The sequence below is a fragment of the Copadichromis virginalis genome, linkage group LG13 (assembly GCF_057382275.1).
Source record: "Copadichromis virginalis isolate Kocher_CV1m ecotype Utaka linkage group LG13, C_Virginalis_male_GT1.1, whole genome shotgun sequence".
NCBI classification, from domain to species: Eukaryota; Metazoa; Chordata; class Actinopteri; order Cichliformes; family Cichlidae; genus Copadichromis; species Copadichromis virginalis.
The window spans coordinates 20,709,856-20,731,716 of record NC_140630.1 but is presented as its reverse complement, the minus strand read 5'-3'; the positions used below and the strand labels follow the sequence as shown (position 1 = coordinate 20,731,716).

General features: G+C 41.1%; 1 protein-coding gene across 8 annotated transcripts in view; it reads right to left on the bottom strand.

The window, feature by feature from the left end:
• Positions 1–21,861, bottom strand: part of adgrb3 (adhesion G protein-coupled receptor B3) — a 116,610-nt gene that overhangs the window by 33,317 nt on the left and 61,432 nt on the right. For 6 of the 8 annotated variants that reach the window (XM_085477946.1, XM_085477944.1, XM_085477943.1 and 3 more), the window contains 9 exons: positions 21,349–21,513; positions 19,398–19,562; positions 18,714–18,815; positions 12,443–12,549; positions 11,208–11,402; positions 9,294–9,362; positions 6,935–7,043; positions 2,574–2,720; positions 1,466–1,541 (listed from right to left, as the gene is read on the bottom strand). In XM_085477946.1, the coding sequence (XP_085334072.1) occupies positions 1,466–1,541; positions 2,574–2,720; positions 6,935–7,043; positions 9,294–9,362; positions 11,208–11,402; positions 12,443–12,549; positions 18,714–18,815; positions 19,398–19,562; positions 21,349–21,513 (1,135 nt within the window). The remainder of the gene's footprint in view (positions 1–1,465; positions 1,542–2,573; positions 2,721–6,934; positions 7,044–9,293; positions 9,363–11,207; positions 11,403–12,442; positions 12,550–18,713; positions 18,816–19,397; positions 19,563–21,348; positions 21,514–21,861) is intronic. The other 2 variants (XM_085477942.1, XM_085477948.1) reach the window with 2 other exon arrangements.

Here is a 21,861-nt window from a genome sequence, read left to right as displayed (position 1 = left end):
CCACATGCTGTTGGTTGTTTGGAGGACTGCACACAAACACGTCTGAGTAGGTGGCATGGCCATAATCCTTCATCCTGTGTAGCCAAATACCTACGCAAACAGACACAAACGAGTTACAGTGAATCCCTCATTAGGAATAACATCATGCATCATCATTTCCAACGCTCTAGATTCTAGCATTTTTATAATGTCTGAAAAATTACTGTTAATACTAAAGGATTAGGTATAACTTTAGAGTCAGTGAGGCTTAAGGGCCATGCTGGTATTAAAACCTGATTTGGTGTTTTAGGGAAGATATTGTGCATATATTTTTGAATTTAAAGCTCCTCTCTGCCTGCTAATCTAATGATCTACATTTCAGAGTGCGAGTTCTTCAAATTCAAGTTTCAGTGTCAGGCAGCATATTTTCTCTAATGCTGCTTGCACTGAATACTAACCTCAATATTAAAGTCAGTAAAGGAGGACTACAAGAGCTGCCCATTAGACATCAGATATGCTATACAGGATGATTTGGCAGTAATTATGTAAAGAAAAAAGAAAAGAAAAGAAACTAGAAAACACAGTCTACAAAGCTCACCTGAAGATGCTTTGTGTTATATGCTTTTACAGGCTAGCATCATAGTCATGTTTCAATGGGATATCCAGCTTTGGTATAGTTGACAGAACATATTATATTTTGAAATGAAGATAAAAATCAGTATGTACTTTCCCCCAGGGAGAAGAATTGTCATGCACACGAAGAAAAGAAGAGCTGAAAATGCAGCAGGTCCATAATGATGAGCAGCAAATAATTCAAATTTGTCATCTGACTTTTGCATATGTCTGTTTCCCGTACTTATTTTAAAATGTAATAAACACATGACACATAGATGCCTCTCTAATTACGAGTACACTAAAAGCCACATTGCCTGGTATTTCTCTTTTCAGAGTTGCCATTTGATCAGCTTATCCTCATGTTTGTCTGCAGAGGAAACAATTCAGTGTCCCATTATAACCTCCTCTCTGCATTTACCCACAGGGCTGCTGCTCTCTCTGTGACAGCTGGCCCGAACGGTGCTGGAATGACCGGTTTGTCCTTGGGACGTTGCTGCCAGGGACTTGTTGATTGGTGTCTGACACCAGGTGTTTGTTTGGGACATCCCACTGCTTTTCCAGACACTAATGTCATCCTTAATTAACTACATACTGCATGCTACAGTGACACAGAGCTCTAAAAAAAAAAAAAGAACAGCAGCAAAATGCAAGTATTTGCTTGTAAGAAGGACAAAATAAGATTTCTATTCAATGTATTAAGTGGAACTTTCAGGGACACTGGAGCGACAAAGGCACAGCATGTTTTTCAGACTTGATCTGCTACTGTGAATAAAAATGGACACCTGTGCAGCTTCCAAAGGATTAAATCTGTCTCATATTTCCTCCTGCTAGCAGACCAGAAAACGCAGACAATGAGAAATGTTGCCCTTACTTTGGTGAAGGTAGCATGAGTCCAAGAGTCTTGTAGAGAACGGTTCCCAAAATGAAGACAGGCGATCCCTCCATATCTGAAGGAGGAAATGAAGCTTTGATGTCATGTCAGATAGATTTCCCTTTTTTTATTACTACTGCAAATGATGATGCTTTGCGAATTTTTAAGTAAAGAAACACTGTCATCAGCCACAAAAAACCCAAACATTTTAAGCATATTTTGCAGGGCAAACAGATGTATAAATTAGATTCTGAATTTAAAAAAATGTAGTTGTGTATATAGTTTTCTAAAGTTCATTTTATATATGCAAATTAGGTGTTAGCTCATTAAATATACAATCATTTACATAAATGCCCACTGAAACCTGAAGGTGTGCTTTTATTTCCAAACAAATCACATTAACTAACACCTGATTTTGTTTGTCCAGCAAGAGAAGTGCCAGAATCCACTGCAGAATTGGTTTGGGTCAAGCACGTGGCATCCTGATCAATTCCTTGTTTTGCTATCATTGATATATTTCGGATAAGACTGATTACACCAATCAACCAAATTGCCTGGCTCTGGATTGCAGTATAGAGTGGCAACTGGCATTGTTGCTACAAATGCTGAGCTGATGGAAAACTCTTGCAACTGAACAAGCACAGGCAAGCAAACTGGCTCTGTTCGGAGGCTTGTACCATTATTTCACTTTTTCTAAACAAGGAGTGGTGAAGCATAAACATTAAAGGGAAAAACCATTCTTCAGAAGACAGATGTGTCTGCTTGAAAGTCTAGTAACTTGTCAGACACTCCAACTCAGCTAAAATCATTCCACTTCTGCTGAGATGTGAAGACATATATTTTCCAATTTTCAACAGTGGCCAGTGAATCAATCATTGTGTATCCATGAAGCATTAATCCTGCGAATCTACTACAGTTTCCCTGCACATTTAAGATGTGTTGCTGCAGGTTGTAATTCTGAAGCTTGACAGAATATATGTATGTATATACTGAATATATATTCTAAGACAGATGGAGCTTGCACGTGGAGACTGTTTATGTGCCTCTGATTCTTGAAGAAAGATGTATTTGACTAGCAGTCAGATGACTCGGTGATATAGTCCCATACCTGCTGACTGGGAAACAAAGAGGCCCTTTGGGATGACCACTTTATCTTCAGAGTTTCTGGCCCAGTCAACCATGCCTTTACGGCCCTTCATGGGGAAGTTAATGTCAGTCATCACAGACACTGCTGGAAGCCTCTGGATGCTGGCAACTACAGAAAAACGAGGAAATATAGATTATTAGCATTGCTTGAACATTGCATATTAAATGAAATTATGAACATAACCATGCAGTCTGCACCACTGTCATTCAAAAGTAAACACAAGGGCAGTCCTTTGATTCGAGTTCAACATGCAGAGTCTGCATTCTCTCACAAATTAATAGGTAGATTTTACATGAAACTGAATCATTATGCAAATATGCAGGTCATCTGTCAGCCATACCAGGCCAACTGGGCTTTTGACGCATTCATTTGCTGCAAAATACAAACCCAAAGCTACAACTGGCACCTGACAAGTACTAGAAAGGTAATCACCTTAATCACGCTTTCCTTTTATGGCACCTCCCTGCTGAGGTGCCATAAAAGGCCAGTCAGTGCACTAAGGCTGTGACAAGGAAAATACCCAGGATCAACAGAAAGGGCCTTAGCATTACAAGAGGAGGATAAAGCTGTACTGTTCTCTACCTGGTATCACATCCAGTCCCAGTCAGGTAGTGCTTCAGCAAGGGGAATCTGAGGCTAATCCTACCATTGATGCAGAAGCTCTATTGTTCATTGTACTGTGCCAATAGTACAATTTGAATCCTGGCGAGACTCCATGTGTGAGTGAAATCAGTGACAGTGAAGGTGCATCTAGGTGTTTGGGATGATCCTGCAGCGGGCATGAAATCAATAAAGTATTCTGATTCTGAAATCACAGAGCACCACAAGACCTGCCGTTTTTGCAAAGAGGCCCGTTCGTAGCACCAGATGTCGGGAGCAGCAGTCGTCGTGCATGTTTATTCGTGTTTGTGGTTTTAGTCACAGGGCACACTGTGAAACACAACATGGTGCTGGGAAGACTGTCTCTCAGAGTTCTGGGTAATTCTGCAGGTAAATGGGGCTTTGAATCCGCCTGATGGGGCTACGCAGCACAAATAAAGCAGTAATTACGGACAGCGACGCCTCTGAACAGCGATTCATTGCACTAAGAGTATTCTGTATGGTTCATTTTCATAAGAGAGATTTATAGCATCGCTCATTACGTCTGAATGCGTTCATGAGAGGTTCAGCGTTAAGTAAACCATTGAAGTCAGACAACATAAACATCCTGCAAAGAAATTAATGAGCATTTCCAGCTATTGTGTGTGCAGTGGAAATTAATCACTATTACTGTCAAAATATTCTCTCGACCATGACACGCAGCCTCACAGTAGACAACCAGAAAAAAAAAGACAATAGAGCGTAATGCAGTCCACCTTCAAGACTGTGTTAAATTTTTTTTTGCATGTCCCAAGCTTCACTTTGTCCTCCAACTGTTAGCTTGCAAGGAGGGAGAACAAGTTGCTGCAGTGGACAGCCTTTTCCAATCAAGGTTATTTGACTAAAAGTAGGAGGACACAGGACGATACAGTGGTGACAGCCAGTATTTATCTAGGTGTCAAGAGGCTGCCATAAATTAGTGACGAAATGATGCCGCAATATCTTACTCAGCCAGATGCTCTCCACTTGGCTTTCACTGATGGAGACACAAAACTTTCCATTTCTTTAATCAAAAAGGGCCACGTGGTTGCTAAGGCACTGTGTGTGTGAGCTGAAATCACTGCCATTGGCTGGCTGTGCCGGTGCACTGGCCACGGATGGGATAATTAGAAAGTCTGATGTATTAATCATGTGGTATCGAATCATATCTTGATTGTTTTTTGAAAACAGCTCTGCAGTGGCAAATGCGAAAACATTTTATAGGAGCGGTAATTAATTTTGACATTAGAAAAAAAAGAAAAAATTAAATCAGAGAGTCCATTCTGGCATAATAATTTCTCCCAGCTAGGCCCCTGTATTTTACCACCACCAGCAGCCAGTCAAGTTGATTCTAGCCAGAGGCAACTCATTAATGTTATATCTCCAAATAATTGCTCAAAAGCCAAATGCCCCCCCTCTCTGCCGAGCCTTTGTGCTCACTTTTTCCAAAAGAAAAGCTGCTTTAGCACTCTACATAATAATGATGCTTCCAACATTCACATACTCTTATTAAGAGGTTCACTCATGCTCCTTAAGATTTCTAACAGAAAATGATGGGATTATTCAAATGAGCGTTTTACCGACAAGTGTTCTTTGCACTTTATGTGGGCACACTTTTAGTGTAGCTGTTCCTCCTTCAGTCAAAACAATCAAGTTCCTCTCAACACAAGTTTTATTTTTAATTACTTGCCTTTTGATCTCACACCGAGTAACGCTGTTGTTATTTCAAAATAAAGGTAATCTTTACAATGAGCGTGCATATACATAAATTAAGAAAAAAACCCAAACAAAATATAATAACTCGGATGATAATAAGCAAGAAGATGTTGTTGACCGTGTTGGAATTATTCCATTATTTCAGTTTCTTGCATTTCTTGTTGCATGAAATCAATATATCTTCTTTCTATGGACATGTGGGAGAAAAACTTCAGAATGTTTTGAATATGGTGCCCTGATTATGCCACTCAGTGCTTTATTAGACTGAGAAACAGCGGTGAGTTGCATCATTGCTCCACGCTTACCAAAAATATTTCCTGTCATATCACATCTGACAGATGGACACGGTTTAGTCCACAGTCCAGCAGGTTTGAGTGGAGGCCAGGACAGTGATACAGCTGACTAATGTAATAAGAGTCAAATAGTTTAAATTCAAGCCCAGCTATGAAATGCATTAAACTGCTCAAGGAACTTGTATGAATGTGGATAAAACACTTAACCGTCAATTTAGAGTCAGTTTCACAGAGCAGATTCCATTTTGTGTATAAAGCAGGGGTCATGTGTTAATGCTTTTTTGAGCATAAGGAGAAGGCACTGGCAATGAGTTTGGATGACGGCCATTAAGACAAATTGAAATAAGTATAAAGTATAAAGTAGGAGAACAGCACAGAAATATTCTCACATCTGTGAAAGAAGTCATTAATGATTGGCAATGTGAAATGCATTCAAACCTTATTTCCAAGTCTAAATCCATTAGTTAATTTGACTCTCACAGTGTTTCATAATGGTACTTTGATGTGTGCATTCATTGAACCATGTTTGGTATGCTATTCTTGGAGACTACCGATTCATCATTATGGAAATCACATACCATAAAGAAACACAGAGAGCAAGTGTGCTCGAAGTGAGCTGAATGTTAGCTATTGTAAAGAATACAAGGATGAAACATCTCTGTTCCTCTTAAGAGGAATGGCCTAATGGCACAGCTGTGCACACTCACATTCACTTGCATGAATAAATGAAGACCACCGGTCTACTCTTCCATTCCAGTAAGACACCATTTGTGGCTGAGTAAAAAATTAAATGCCACAGAGACCTCAGATCATCCGAGAGGCTGCGCGACCGAAGCTAAAAGAACCCACAGCAGCACTTTGGTTTTTTTGTTTTGTTTTTCAAGTCATAATCTCGACAAAAATCAGCGTTGCAGAAAAGCTCATTACAGCTGCAAAGAAAACTTGTAATTTCACTTCCAATTTTACAGCCTTTTATCAGACCCTCCTACTGTATTTTTTCCATGACTGCTAATCTCACAAGGAACTGACAAGCAATCTTTTATTTATTTACTTTTAATTAATTTTTTTCATGCGGCTGTACAACTGCAAAACACGCTATAGGGTATGTTCTGCTAATCAAGTCTTACTCACAGAACTACAGTTCAGTGCAGCGTCAAACCGAACCATTTCATCTTCAGAATAACATAAATATTTGATGTGATTATTGACCAAAAACTTTGAACCTATACATAGAGTCTGTAATTAGTGAGAGGCTTTATAATATCAAGAAAGCAGTGCTGCTCTTACTGAACTACGTTATAAAATCCCCAGTGTTTTAAAATGTACTTGAGCATCAATAAAATGTGTACCCGTGGTTGTTATTTTGAAGTATTGTCTGTATTTATTCTAGTGAAGGCACTACTCTTGCAGGTTTTCCCGTGCTGTAAGCTACTGATATTGGATTGAATGTTAAATGTTTTCATTGGAATTTAGCACATTAAGACCGCAAGATCACTTTTAATCAACATTATTGATTTGCAGTAATTTTACTCCCCCACCCCAACTGCCCAGCATTTATCCTAAATTAATGATGGTGGGGAAATTGACACAAGGAGTCAGAGGAGCACAGGGATTATGTGTCCATATCAAGCCAAAACAAATGGTAAAACGATCTCAGCGGCTGTGGGCCCGAAGGCAAAGTGGGTCGATTCTTACCTAAGTTTCCAGTCATCAAATAGGCATTGTGGAAATCCTTCATGCCCAGTCCAACAATGTGGATGAAATCTTCTATGACCTGCATGAGCTCCACTGCTCCGGGGTAGATCTGGACAAGATAATAAAGACAAGGGGACAGTTTTAATTTAAATAGTTCTCCAGTGATTAAATAACATCAGCATCAGAGCTGTAACCACCAGCTGTGCCAGCACATTTGGTGGCTGGCCTGTTTCTGGAAAAGCACTGCCAAGTCAAGGGTGATTGCCTCAGTTCATGTGTTGCTCCATGGACATCAGCACTCACATAAGAGTGAAGGGGCATGAATTCAGAACCATGGACAGCTCTATAGCACAAGCGGTAACACTGCTGGTCCACTCAGCTCTTTTCCCCAAAGTCAATAAATCAAAGGCACGTTAATCCAATAATTGACCTTCAAAAGATTGGATTACTGTCCTGGCTGCCCATCTACTGGCTGCCCATCTACTGGCGATGTCTCACATCTAATGGGATATATCGTGCTGTACTGCAAAACCATTTTTCAGTTCTGCACAAGACTCATGTAATCGTGGGGCGTAAATAAGTGTGTAAGCACACAGTGGTGATGTCAGGCAATTAGAGAAGCCTTTGAGTGGCATTTAGCAATTAGCACCTCACTCTAAGTTGATATTCAACAAACACCTGAGGCAGGTATTTCCCTCCTCTGTAGCACCTTGTGTGTGTGTGCACATGCCTCTTCATGTGCCGCGGCTAAGCCGGGATAACGGATCAGCGGTGCTGAAGTCGAGAGCCTCTGACACAGCAGAGTGAAAGCCATAGTGGGGGAGAAAAGCACATCATGTCGCCCCTTCCGGCATGTCTGACGCAGAGTGCAGTAATGCTCATTCTGCTGGTCTCCATGGCAACCGCGAGACGTGAAGGCAGTGCAGGGAAATGGCTGCAGCAGAGGTTCTGCAGACAGAGCTGTTCCTTTCCTTGCCATGGTAACAGAGGCAGGAGGTGAATATATAGTGATCAGTGCAAAAAGCCAACTTTACAGCCAGTTAAGCCCAATAGTGAGGTGTTTCATGTACGTGTTTTTGGTGTGTGGGTGCTGTGGAAGCTGAGCCGAGAACACTCATTAATGCAAGAAACCCAACAAGTGAGAAAAACTGTGTAAGGCGATGCAGCTTGGCCATGTTCACTTTTTATAATGATGTAACTAAAGCAGCACATCTCAGACATGCACATTAATAACTGCGGGAATATTTAACAGTGTCGCACATTTCTTCTGGGTGTTAAATCATGGAGACAATATATTTATTATATTTATTTATCTATACTTCCTCGGATCTGTCTGTCCTTATCTCTTACGCATACTCGCTGATGAAATTGCTAGTTTGTGAGCTTCTCTCACCGACATCATCCCTTTAGGGGCCCTGCCAAATTAAAGCTCCAGTAAGTAAACACCTAATTACTCCTTGTGTAGACAGCCAGGACTGGCACTCTGAGCAATATTTGAACTGCCTGTGTCCCCTTATAGCATCAGCTGAAGTCAGGTGTGGAGAAAGTAAGACAAAAAAGTCATTTTAAGGCATCACCTCACTCATGTGTCAGTGCAGGTGACACCCAATTTACCTGTGAAGGTGACAACAGAGCAGATGCCCTTTGCAGACTCGCAGTCATCACAGATGGCATCTCTGTCAGAGTCTGGATGTGTGTGATTTCAGGGTTCAGGCTGTCTCAGACACCAGTGGCGGTTTTGAAAACAAGACCTGCCACCTCTCAAACTGAGAGATGTGTCTAAACCAGGACGATGCTAGAATCCAATCTTCGTGAATAAACAAGTCTTGTGAATGGGTACTTTTCGGCACTTAAATTTTGACATACACACCATTGCCGCTGTGTTGCAGTATGTTGCTTCTCAATTTCTAAAGGATATTGAAACAATTTTTCGCCATCCACCTTTACTATATGATAAATATCAAGAGGGGAGACTGCTGCTGAAATGTTCATTTTTTTATGGTAAAACTGACCTGAGTAAGGTCCTAATCACACTGGTTGCTTTCATCGGCATCAGCTGGGTGAAACAATGCAGAAGGAATGAGTCCTGCAGTGTTGATGGTTGGACAATGTCTATGGCGGTGCTGCTGCCACCAAGTGGAGCTCGGAGGAACTAGTTTTTTTCTAAATGAGGCCAGATGTCACACCTGCTAAATTACCTCACTACCATATGTGTAAGTGTAACATAATCCTAAATCCACCTGACTTGCCTTAATCTGTGCTATTCAGATGGAGAAACAAGCTTTGAGTCGAAGTTTGAGGCAAACAGTGTTCATGCAGCAACCTGAATTATTTACTAGGTGTACTGCCACATGCTTACCTTTTGCGCGTCTTCCCATTTCTCCTTATTTTCCTCCTCCAGGAGGTTGCTGATGATTTGAAAGAAGTTCTGTGGAGATGATGAAAGGGAAAATGCATAACACTCCCACACACCAGCATAACAGGCACTGCAGCTAGACGCTTTTCTCAAATCATGACATAAACACCATGCACTCCAAAAACCTACTGTTATGGATAATATACTAACATTTACGATAGCGAAAAATAAGAGATTTCTGTAGGGGCATAATGATTTTCTCCCGCAGGGCTCAATAGCACCAGGAAATCTGCCACTGAAACCGTGATGGTAAACGATAGGAGAAATGATGGAATTTGTGCTTGAGCTCTGACAGCAACACACCTTGGACCTCCTGCAGCTTGCAGCAAACACTTAATGCTACAGGAGAAAAGCACAAGCTGCAATCAGAAAAAAAAAAGATGAAAGGGAATGTTTGAGCAGCTGTGTGGATTGTCTTCTTCAGCAGTGGAGAGCGGGACTGCTTGGGGTGCATGCCTGCAGTCGTAATAGGACCCCTGTCTGATCTTTAGCCTTGTTATTTCGTTTGGTCTACAATATGCCTGAGGGAGTGGCTCTCTCTCTTGACACAGGCTATCTTGTTTTCTACTTGAATGCTTATGCTCCCTCTGGTGGTAATGTGCCCACTTTAACACTGCATTAGCGCAGAGACACACGGAGGGGTTGGGCTGGCTGACTGCTCTCCTGTCTGCCCACACACGCTCCTAATAACCAGAGATAGGACATTTTCCTCATTTCATAGGTTTTCTACGGTAGGAAAACGGATGAATGGCATCTTTGTATCCATCCATGGACAAAACATTTGGGGTTTTGCAGAATATTAAAAGGACCATGCGCCTTACATCAAGAGGAAACTGTTGATAAAAGTGGACTAAACCAACAGAAAACTAAAGAAAAGAGCATCTCTGACAGTTTGTAGTCCAAATATCACCACACTTCGGAGGTGCATGATTAATTGAGTTGAATTTTTCTTTTTTTTAATTGAATTAGATCAGAGTTTTGTAATCACCTAAGTAGGACAGCTTGTTTGTTTTTGCCTTTCTTTATGTGCTTTGAGTTACCTGAAACCTAGAAAACAGCACAATGCCAAACACTACGGCTATATTTCAGATTTAATATCTGACCGAGCTTATCAGTAAGCAGAGAACTGTGTGGCTGGTATTTAAATAACTGAACTTTCCTGCTAATAAAGGAGAAATTATTACTATTTCTATACAGCAAAGAGCTGATGGACAAGTCTCGCATTTTTCTAATTTCCTGGAGCTGTTACTCATGACTTTATCCAGAAGTAACAAACACAGACAAAACCTGAAACCTCACGAATAAACTACAGTAGTATGCTGTTACAGTATGCTTTTGGCATCACATAATAACAATTATTTTATTCTCAATTAGCAAAAAAAAATTGCACACATATATAGCACAACCATTCACACATGCACACGCAGCAAAACAACCACATATATATATAAAAAAACCTAACATGTATGCATGCTGGACAGAATAAAGAGGCCTGTGAAGGGTGGCTTTGAAATTGGCACAGCCCTGGGAGCATAAATTGTCTTATTGGTGATGGAGGTGGGGCTTTTGCTATAATCTCCATCATCCTATTGACATAAAGAGGATCAAGACTGCAGTCAAGCCCAACATGATGAGATGAAACAGCTTAGGATGTGGAGTAGATCTCCTGATACAATAGAGCCCTGGGTGTTTGTGCTATTTCACACACAATAGAATTCATTTTTCTCACATTACACATTATAGCTCTGGTACCCAAAATGATAAAACATTTATGTTACCTAAGTAACGGCATGGCATCCTTGCATACTTCACAAAGATTCATGTCCACATGTTCAAATGAAGCCAGCGTCCACTTACTTGCACGTCATCGGATGACGGCTCATAGCTGGCTCTCTTGAAGGTCTCTGTCACATTGCGAAGGATCTCTACTGAAGACAGGAGGTCACCAGCATAGAAGTTCCTCCTCTGGGTGAGATCCAGCAGGTTTTTTGTGACCTGGGACATCCCATCCCCCGCCAGCATCCTCTGGCCCTTGGCAAGGTGCCCCTGAACCTCCAAAAACAGGAGAGGACAGAACTTGGGGCATCGGTGTCCTCTGTTGAGTTCGCAAGATACACGCTAAGCTACACATTTAGATTAAATGGGGTGCAAAAAATCAGGAAGAAAGACTCTACTCTCTAAGGCCCTTTATGTGACACTTATATCTACGCCAGGCCTGAAATGTATTCTGCCTCGCGGATGTTTTGAAATGAGCCAATACGAATAAAAGAGTTAACTGGAGCAGAAGACACACATTTAGGCAGAAATTGCAGAGTGAAATGACATCTCACATCATTGCACAGGGTTTACGTCCATAAATACACGTTCACAGGTGCAGCGCTATATGTGCTATCTCAGCTCTTCTGAATTATTTTATTTTTAACAGTGATGGAGGGTTACCAAAATTACCTATTCTAGTGGAATCGCTTCTGTGTTTTCAGGCTGAAGGCAAACCTACTAAAGCAAAAGTACTCGAAATGGTGCAATAAAATGCACTCGGGCTTCAATGAAAACTGCTTTTTGTGTGATTAAAAAGTCTCATCAGACGACAAAAGAAAGAAAAAAAGAGAGAATTCACAAAAGGTTCTCTTGAGGGAAAGATATGATTCTATTAAACTGAAAATACCGTTTCACTGAGTTTCCCTAACTGTTATTTATTTATTTACTTATTTACTTTTTTCTTCATGCTGCAAGTCTTATTTTAAATGAACAAAATATTGCAAGTTGTTGCAGTGGATCCTATTTACCAAAACATAGCAAAGTGCAAGTGACGAGTAACCGAGGAGCAACATATATTGTAACCGCGATATCATCAATATTGTAATTTATTTAGAAACACAGACGAGAACATGCCTGGAACTCTAAATTCAGCAGCTGAAGGACATCAGGGAGGGAAAAAAAGGAAAAAAATGTGTGCTTAAATTTGCTCCTCTATTGGAAGTGGTTAATCTTTTTGGCTACATTGTGATGAGAATTGGGAGGGGGACACTGGGGAGGTAATTTATGGTGCATTGGAAACAGAGGCTGTGAGAGGGAGCTGACTTTGCACCTACTGATTGCTGCAAGTATCTGAATTCATTTGTTATGCATCGAGCATAGCTGGGCTGCTCCCAGAAGGCCATACCGCGGTGATCCAAAGAGCAGCGTCGACTAGTGGTGCCTGTAGAGGAGGAAGGAGACAGCGACAGATTTGGAGAGGAGGATTGGCGAGGGAGGGATGAGAAGATGAGCAGGCGCAGAAGAGGTGGGGGGGTAGGTGGAGTTAAGACCAACGGTGGGGCAAAGAAAGGCAGATTGAAGGGGTAGAGTGGGATTAGTTGGATATGAGAGGAGGGGAGAGAGACAAAAAGGAAAGAGAATAATATTAATACTTTTAATGAGAGTCTTATCTTTTCCTCTTTGTCCGTCATTCACCATCAAAATTTGATGTAACCCGCTCGTTAGAGAAGGCAATAAAGAAAGGTTTATGGAAGGAAAGTATTACAGTATTTGAACAGAAATGGTTTAATATTATGCCAAACGACACAGTCCCGTGCCTTTTAATATATGCTCTGCGTGCCCGGCTAATACAACTTGTAGTCGCTTATTCAAACATGCAGCAACTCAGCTGTGATAGCTGTCAGGCATTTAAACAGTAATCCTGAAATAGCAGAACTACCCAATATCCACCCACACGGCCTACATAGGGGTCCAACATCACACCTTCCCAGCTGTCGACCTGGTGGAGTGCACTTCACACATCACCCCACCGCTCCAAAACAGGTGCTTGACATCCTGAGGAAAACTCCCACAGCACAAAACATTTCCCCTGGCATCCGGGCTTCACATAAAACCTTCACTATCTCTTGTTCTCCTCCGTGCTCGCTCTCTGACTTTCGCACACTAACACACACAGACAAAGAGAAATCACAAACACCCCCCCCCCCACACACACACACACACGCCCACCTTCTCCACAGCTACTACTTGGTGATATCCACTGAAGCCGAGAGTGCACGCTCGCTGTGTGCCGGGAGCAACCATGCATCACCATGAGACAACCCAGGGGGCAGCAGGAGAGGCCCAGTGCTTTACACTGGGCTGAGCCTCTGTGTCCCTCAAAGCGGGTTTCACCTGGGTGGTTTAGAGTTTTGCTTCACAATCTCTACCACTCTATCTACTGTTAAGGATGCCAGCAATCAAAAGAATGCTCGCTCTGAATTTTTATCAAAAAGATAGTAAAAAGTCTGTTTTATGATGGTTTGAGACCTAGAAATTAGGCATTCACTTCAGTGTTTTGGCTCTGACATTCCAAAAGGTCACTGTAAGCTGAGAAAGGTTGGGTTCTTTGAGTGGGAATTGCCAAAAAGGCACAGAGCAATAAGAAGAGGTCAAATTCAAGAACTGCTTGAAATTGATAAGCATTGAGGTTGCTCAGTGATGTGAATTTTGTCCACGTATAGACACGAAGCAGGAGTTAAACAGCAAGAGAGGTAATGTTTTGGTCACCGGTAGCCTGTGTTTATATTATTAATATACTGTATGATGTTGCAATTTTAATGTGATTTCAGCAGTCCTCAAAGACACAAATTACCCAAGGCCAAAATCATTTTAATGTAAAATCCCTGCACTGGAGCTCGTCTTTTATTTAAATAACCTAATTTTAAGTTTGAAAAAGGGGAGCTCTCGATTGTGGTTTATAAGTGTGCAAAAATAAAACCTAATAGCAGACTTGCACTTTATATAAATATGTCCATAAGCACACCTTACTTGCTCAGGAAAGATGCACTCCTGAAGCCACCGTATGCAAACAGCAAAACAAGAGTAAAAGAAGCTTAATGAATGGTCAGTGTTGAGAGATAGACACTGATTCATTTGTAAGTCTTTCTTTTGCCAGTTTTGTGAACTGAATTTCTCCCAAACTGATCTATTTTTAAATGAAGTTTATATTGTACAGATATATAATTAGATATCAATCTGCCTTGGCTTTGAAACGGGTTGCTAGTGGGATCAAATAGGGTTAGAGACACAAACTCGAGGCCTTCGCTGTAATTCTGCCCCAATCTGTCATCTGTCCTTGCATCATCAGTGATGTACGTGGAGTAAGTTGAGTATGAAATATAGGTCAGTGGAGATGTGCTTGATCAAAACCAAGGCTGCACTCCACTGAGGCGCTGACCTGTTGCTGTCTGGTTTGACAGCGCTCTCGACTTGGGTGCCATTAAAAGAGAATTTTTATTCAAGTGATCCTCACCGAGACGGAATACTAAAACAGTGTTTACCAGCTGAGGAGTTGGAAACGAGACAATGTTAAAAAGAGGCTTTGAACAACATTTCTGTGGTTACCATCCGGTGGTGAAAAAGAACAAAAAAATCCCTTACATTCTTTAAAAAAAATGTTTCTGGAATATATGACAAGTAAAACGTCTTGGATTGAAATGGCTGCCATTAATATTATGAAAAGGTAGAACTAACAAATAAAAAAATGAATACCTTCCCCAGTGAAGGGTGGTGTCTAATTTATTTGCTGGAGACGGCTGAATAATTTTCTCTGCATTAACCTGTGAAGAGTTTGTTTAATAGCCTGTGGTGTTGCTGCTTTAATTGCTCCCACTTTCAGTTGGATGACTTGAACTTCAATTGATAATTGAGATTTGGGGCTCTCATTACACGGGCACATAAATAACAGTACATGAACTTTTGAATGCAAAACATCTTCCGCCAAAGTAACTAGTACCTTCAGGTCTTAGCGGGAATAGAAACGGCATATAAATCAAACTCAAAGGATTTATTGCACCGAGCAGCCACTGGCAGGTTTAGCAAATAACGCCGATCCATTCATACAAATGCAATGTTTTGCTTGGAAACTTAGGGTCCTGGCATTCATGTGGGTGTTCCTTTGACGCTACAACCTATCTAAACGTTGTTTCAGGCCAAGCACACACCCCCGTGGCAACGGCACTCCCCGGCATCAGCTGCCTTCCTCGGCAGGACAATGCTCAACGCTGTACTGCAAAATCTGCTCACAACAAAGAGCCCAAGGCACTGGCCCGGCCTCCCACTCGCTCTGAATATGCTTGGGAACAAGCCTAAACAAGCCTAATAAGTAACCCATGGTACTCAAAAGATCTACTGCCGGTATCACGTGCACTAAATGATGCTTCCAGGGTTCTGTGTGCAAACGTCACTGGGTCAGAGCTGTTTTTCTAGCACGAGGTGGACCTATACAAGATTTGGCAGATGGCTTTAATGCTGTAGCTGATCTTGTGTCATTAATAATACCTTGTTGTTGTACCTAATTGTTAAATTGCTTTTGTTCTGAAACAAATTAAACCATACACCTTTATTTAATGAAGGACCAGACTATGATAAATGGGCAATGGAAGCTCAAAATCTTACAGTTTTCATTGTGCTTCAGCACACTCTGCATCTAAAAGTAGATGTAAATGTAGCTCGCATGTTTACCAGTTTGGGGACATTTTTTGCTTGGCTGCTACACTGCGAACAAATTCATGTGCCATACGTGTCTCGCTTTTCCCCCCATTCTTGCCTCCGGTGGCAGTTGTCATCGCCGATGACCAAGTCGGTGCGGACGCCCCTGCACCCAGCGCTCTTTCTGTGATGACCTTGATGACGACAGGCGCTATGGGTGAGTAGGTGCTGAAGCCCCCTAACACATTCGGATGTTTCACCCGTGCCGTCACACTGCATTCGTGTTGCCCACTTCAGACATTTCAGTTACCTTCTCTGATCAATATTTCATCTTTGTTTACCTCTGCCATTTCGTATCAGGCTGTCCAGGAAGGATGAGACTATCAGTGAGGAAATTCACTAAAGGTTTGAGTCTGACCTTGATCTAATTCCAGGGCAAAGGTTTTGAAGAGTTGTTTTCATTTATGGTTTCTTAATGTATGCTCCCCGAAACCTGCTGACTCTAGAACTGTGATTAATGGCTTTAGAGATAAACTTGACCTGCCCTGACCTATTGTCTATCACCATCTTTTTCCCAGTCCTCTGTGCCAGCTTTGACAGGGAGGATGCACTATACTTAAACATGAAATATGTCTGCTAGCTGGATTTTTACCTTTTTATTATGAGACTGTTATAGTATAACCCAGTTCTTTGGCAAAGTGAAATAGCATCCCTGATAACATCACTTTGGGTTCAAGATGTACTGCACATACGGTACCAATAGCACATCTTGAACTTGAAGACTTGAACTTGAAGTCCACCAACACTGGCAGTTACAAAGAACTCAGCCCAGAGTGCTGACCTAGTACAGGCAGCAGCGACAGCGTGCTCACATCTGAAACTGCATCCAAATTAGCTGCATGTAAGAAAATAACACGTGGTCTGAATTAATCTTCTGTGTCGCAGCTCACGCGAATATAAGAAAGCTCATTAAAGCAGAATAAAGAGCCTCGCCTTGTCTGACCCGAACTTAGCACATAAAGACAACGCTTGGTGTAAATGAAATTCTTAGTAAAGGTCAGAAAGGTGTCGCATTTCCAACATCACACAAATAAACACACACACACACATACACACAATCCCTCACCGCAAGCTGGAAATAGCTTAGTGGTGCCAAACAGTTATTAGCCATAAAACTAATGTCAAGCCAGAAAGCTAATGTCATGCTACTAAATCTTACTCTGCGTAACTTTGCCGCAGGTGAGCCATCTGTGAATGACAGTGTGTTTGCTACTACATCTAGTTTGCAAGTTAGCCATTTTATGGTCGGGGACGAAATGTAATTTTAGGAACGCCAGACTGTTTTGCATTTTGCAACAGCTTACTGTGTCAAACCCACATGCAACTTTCTACACACGACAGCCCTCCACTGCGCCGATGTCTGTCTGCTGTTAGCAAACTGACCTTCAGCAAGAGCAAAGGTAACCTGTATCACAGCAGATTTATCAGAGGCCGCATCCCTTTTTTATCCTCTCCCAGCTTCCCCCTCCTTTTTCTTCTTTTCAATAGCTCAGAGTTAGTCTCAATCTGTTACAGAACTTCAATTGCTCTCCTCTCCATGCACGCATTAAAGCCTCTGCTTATTGTCTGAAAACAGACATCAGTGTGCTTTTCTTTAACAATGCCCTCAGAATCACGTTTTTTTCCCCATCCAGTGCACAGGCAGTGTATTGACGGTGCAGTCATAAATTACATCACCGCATGTGGAAATGGAAAGAAGAGCTTTTATCAACTATCCGGAGAGTGTGCAGGCGAACTTCGACATTTAGGGCCAGCAAGCATTGCACCTTATGAAGTGGCAAAATTGCGCTGATACATGTATGAAAAGTCTTGTCTTGTTATTTTAAATTGGATGGAATCCAATATGTTTTTTTCCCTTGGGGGAATGAGGATAAGTAATAGGATTTTAACAAGATGAGTACACTTACCAATAAAGCTTCATTCTATAAGGACAATTAAACTAGTGATAATAAAATGAAAATCTAATTACAAAATGTCATTCAAAGTGATTACAGCAGAAGCTTTATTGCAGTGTATTCTTTTTTTTTTTTTTTAGTAAAATGCTTATTTGTACAATATAAAATTTGTAATTTCGTCTGTCTTTTTGCACCTTTTTGTCATGCAGGATTGCTATCTTAAATTTCCAGAAAATTTGAGTGGAAAAAATAAGTAAATCAAGGGTTGTGTCTCTGCAGACAAGTTCCATTCATTTGCCAGTAGTGCTTACAGTTTAATAATTATTTTTTCATTAGTTCGCTTGCTTGAATTTGCACTGCCACTTGTTTGCAAGTCAAATCAATGCACATTGCTCCAGGCAACCCGAGTTTGCCGTGCGTTTGACTTCCTGACCATGCCGAGGTGGGTGGCAATATCATCACAAAATGAACCTAAATTCTATAAATCCCACAATATTTTCCCTGTGAAATCAAAAAGGAGATCTAACATCACAGATTAAAGCTTGTTTACTAGTGTTGGAACTGCTGCCAACAATGAAATGTTCAGTGTCAAACTGAAAGAAGACCTGAGGCAACTCGGCTTTTATTTTCACCATTTACTACATCCATCCATTTTCTTAACCACTTATCCAGGGGAGCCTTACTTGGCTAACTTTGAGCGAGAAGCATGCCCTGAACAGGCCAATGCAAAGTCAGACAACCACACACTCTCTCATTCACACCTACAGCCAATTTAGAAACACCAGCTCACCTAACATGCATGTCTTTGGACTGTGAGTAGAAGTCAGAGCCAAAGGAGACCGTGCAAACTCCACAAGCGGTTCAAACCAGGAACATTGTTGCTATAAAGCAACACAACTAAGTCTCATATTTTAAAAAAAGAAAATACACAAATATATGATGTAGCTTCTGTCCTCACCTGTGGCATTAGGGGGACATCTATTGAAGGCGAGTTCTCCTGAAGGGGTTCGTCTCCACACCATTGACACTGCATAGTCCTCAGGACAAATTTCATAAGGTGCTGGAGAGCAAAGTGATACAAACATTACTACATCAATGCTAAAAGCTTTTTAGTCTTTCCAATATGATGCAACAATTTCTTCATGCTGCATATTAAGAGGTATGGAAATATAGGAGATCAAAGCTGTATAGTTTCAGAGAGTCTGAGAATGCATTCATGGATTATAATAAAATTTACCCTCTTCACATGCCTCAGTCTTTATGAGGGAAGGTACTTCTTAATTATAATAATGGAAAAAACGTTTTTAACGTTTTTGTGGAACACTGCTTCCTTTACTTCAGAGAATAGAAGTATTACGTGACTTCATGTTTAAGACTCTACTTCAAAGGAGATTATTTTGAAAACCGTACTTTAAGCTTTGATGATACTTCAATTTCTCGGTATGTCCGTCACCATGATTTCAATTTCTTCATTTATTTCAGTCATCCACCTCTGCTAATCTGCACCCCCTCTTCAGACTCAGTTTTAACTGATCTCTTATAACAAGACATGTCAGTCAGTGCACAGAGATAATTATCTCCTCACTTTCATTCAGCTTCTCTGTGGCCACTCAGACTTAAGTCTTATTATGCTCTGACTCACCTGGACACCGCTGGTCACTGCACTTTCTGACTTCTTCTCCGCTCCCATCACACTGTTGCCCAGTCACCGCTGCCCCCTGACACACCCGAGCACGCCTCTGCCATCCACCGTCGCAAGACTTTGAGCAGCCACTCCACGGACCCCAAGGATTCCACTGGCCATTAGCTAAAATGGAATCATTTCTAGTTAGAAACCGACACTATTACAAATACAACAACTACTTAAAAAAAAAAACAGCAGAAGATCAACTAAAAAGAAACAGCTATAAAAATGTCTTTATTTAGTGTGTGATATCTTTAGCTTATATATATTTTGCTACTCATGCTTTTAGTTTGAAAACGTAATTTCTTGGCAGTATTTCACAAATGAACAATATCACCTGTAATAATCAGGGGTGTGTGTATTTTATGGCTAAAGAAAATGATTATTCACATCGTTTTGACGATATTAAAAAAACAAATAAAACCACACACACACACACACATTTATGCTGACGTTTCCAAACCCAGAGGTACGATTTATGCCCTTGTAATGAACACTGTTAAACTCTGCGTTAGACAAAAAAACAGATGCTCCCCTTCAGCGATGTAGTAAATCACACGCCCTTCTGAATGGAAAGGTACAACACCGTGTGAGCAGGAAACACACACCGCTCATTCTAACCTCCACTTACCCCTTCTTCACTTATACGGGCATTTATCATGTCCTACAACTAACCTCTGTCGGGATTGCTACTGGAAGCAAGAAAAACCAGGAAAAACCACGATGACCTGTTGGCTGAAACTATCTGCAAGACATTGATCAAATCCCAGTGAATAGTGATTTCTTTGCCTGCACATGAAGCAGCTGATTCTTCAAACAGATGCATGCTCATGTGTTTCAAAGAGCTCATTGTTCCAGCAGTTCTGAAGAAATTGTTTTCATTTGAAAACACATAGCATTGATTCAAAAACCTGCACAGGCATTTATTGTAGTTATTAGGCTTTTTTTAAAGACTTTAATCTATTCAGTTACATTAAAAAAATACCAGAATTTCTAGGAACTAGCCAAACATGCATTTAGCTAGTTCTAAAAAGAAAAAATGATGCTTTTGCCTTGAACTCTTTGTCAAAGCAGTGCCTCCAGCACTAATGGACATTGTGCTGACTTGTTAAATAGTGGCTGTGTTTCTCACTAATGATTGATCTCTCACCTTGGAAACAAGTAGGACTTGCTAAATAGATAGGCCTCATTAAATGAATAAACTGTATAATGCATTCTCTCACTGTAACGGCAAACAACAGCATCACCTTCTTCATTATCATAAGCACAAATTAAAAATACGCATTCGCAAGCATTTGCCTCTGTTTTAGGGGTCCGGCAGACCACAGGGCTGGCTGATTATTGAAACAACATTTGTAATGACTTTGAAAACTAAAGAGGAAACCATGCTCCACACACACATATCGGCGAGCTACAGACTAGAAACCTAGCTGTTTTTGCAGCTACATTTGCATCAGGAGATTATGAGAGTGCTCAGACCCTTCACATGATCAGACAATTCAAAGCCTGATTGAGACCTCTAAGCAGACATCTTTGAGCCTCTAATGCATCTATGATGTTGACAGACAGTTCGGGCTGCTAACCCAGAATTATGTGAAAGGCATACAGTATATCTAACTGGATTTTTCAAATCCAATTGATAGAGCACGGTCTTGAACATTACTCTTGATTCTTACAATGCCGATTTGATTCTTGCTACAGGGCTTCTCTGTACGCATCAGGGAGCGTAAGATAGCTCAGTTAAAGGCGATAGATTGTGCTACATGGTAATGACTGTAATAATGATGATGACAATATGGGACGGGCTGGCTTTTTTTTTTGTCTCTCTCTCTCTTCCCTGTTTAGAATCGTTGTTTTCAAATTTAGACATCAAAGCGGATATGGAATTAAGAGGCTCAGGATTTTTTACCTGTGCAGTCAGGATTATGGCACTCTCTGCTTTCTGCCCAGTGACCGCGACACTCAGATCCCCCATGGGCGGCTGCTGAGCACTGCCTGGTCCTCTGCTGTGTGCCATTGGCACAGGTCACCGAGCAATCGCTCCAAGAGCTCCACTCCTGCCACTGTCCGTCCACTGAGGCACCAACCACAACCCAACAAGCATGTCCCAAGTGAAGGGAAAAGGAGGGCAGACAGAAATGGGAGGAAATATTCAGATCACTATTCTCTCTCATACTGAAAGCCAATAAAACAGATGTTATGTGAAATGCAAAAATTTACAGGGCAACTTGTCAAATTTGAAGACTCAGACTTTCAGTCGGGTGTCTGCTTTGTTTTTTGTTTGTTTTTTCAACTAGAATTTCCCAATAAAGTCAGAGACAAAAGAGAATAAGACATAAAAAAAAACAGATATTGGAAGAGTAGCTTCATATTAAGATTCATATTATTAAGAGGTTCAAAGCACACAGTGCCGCTACCTTCT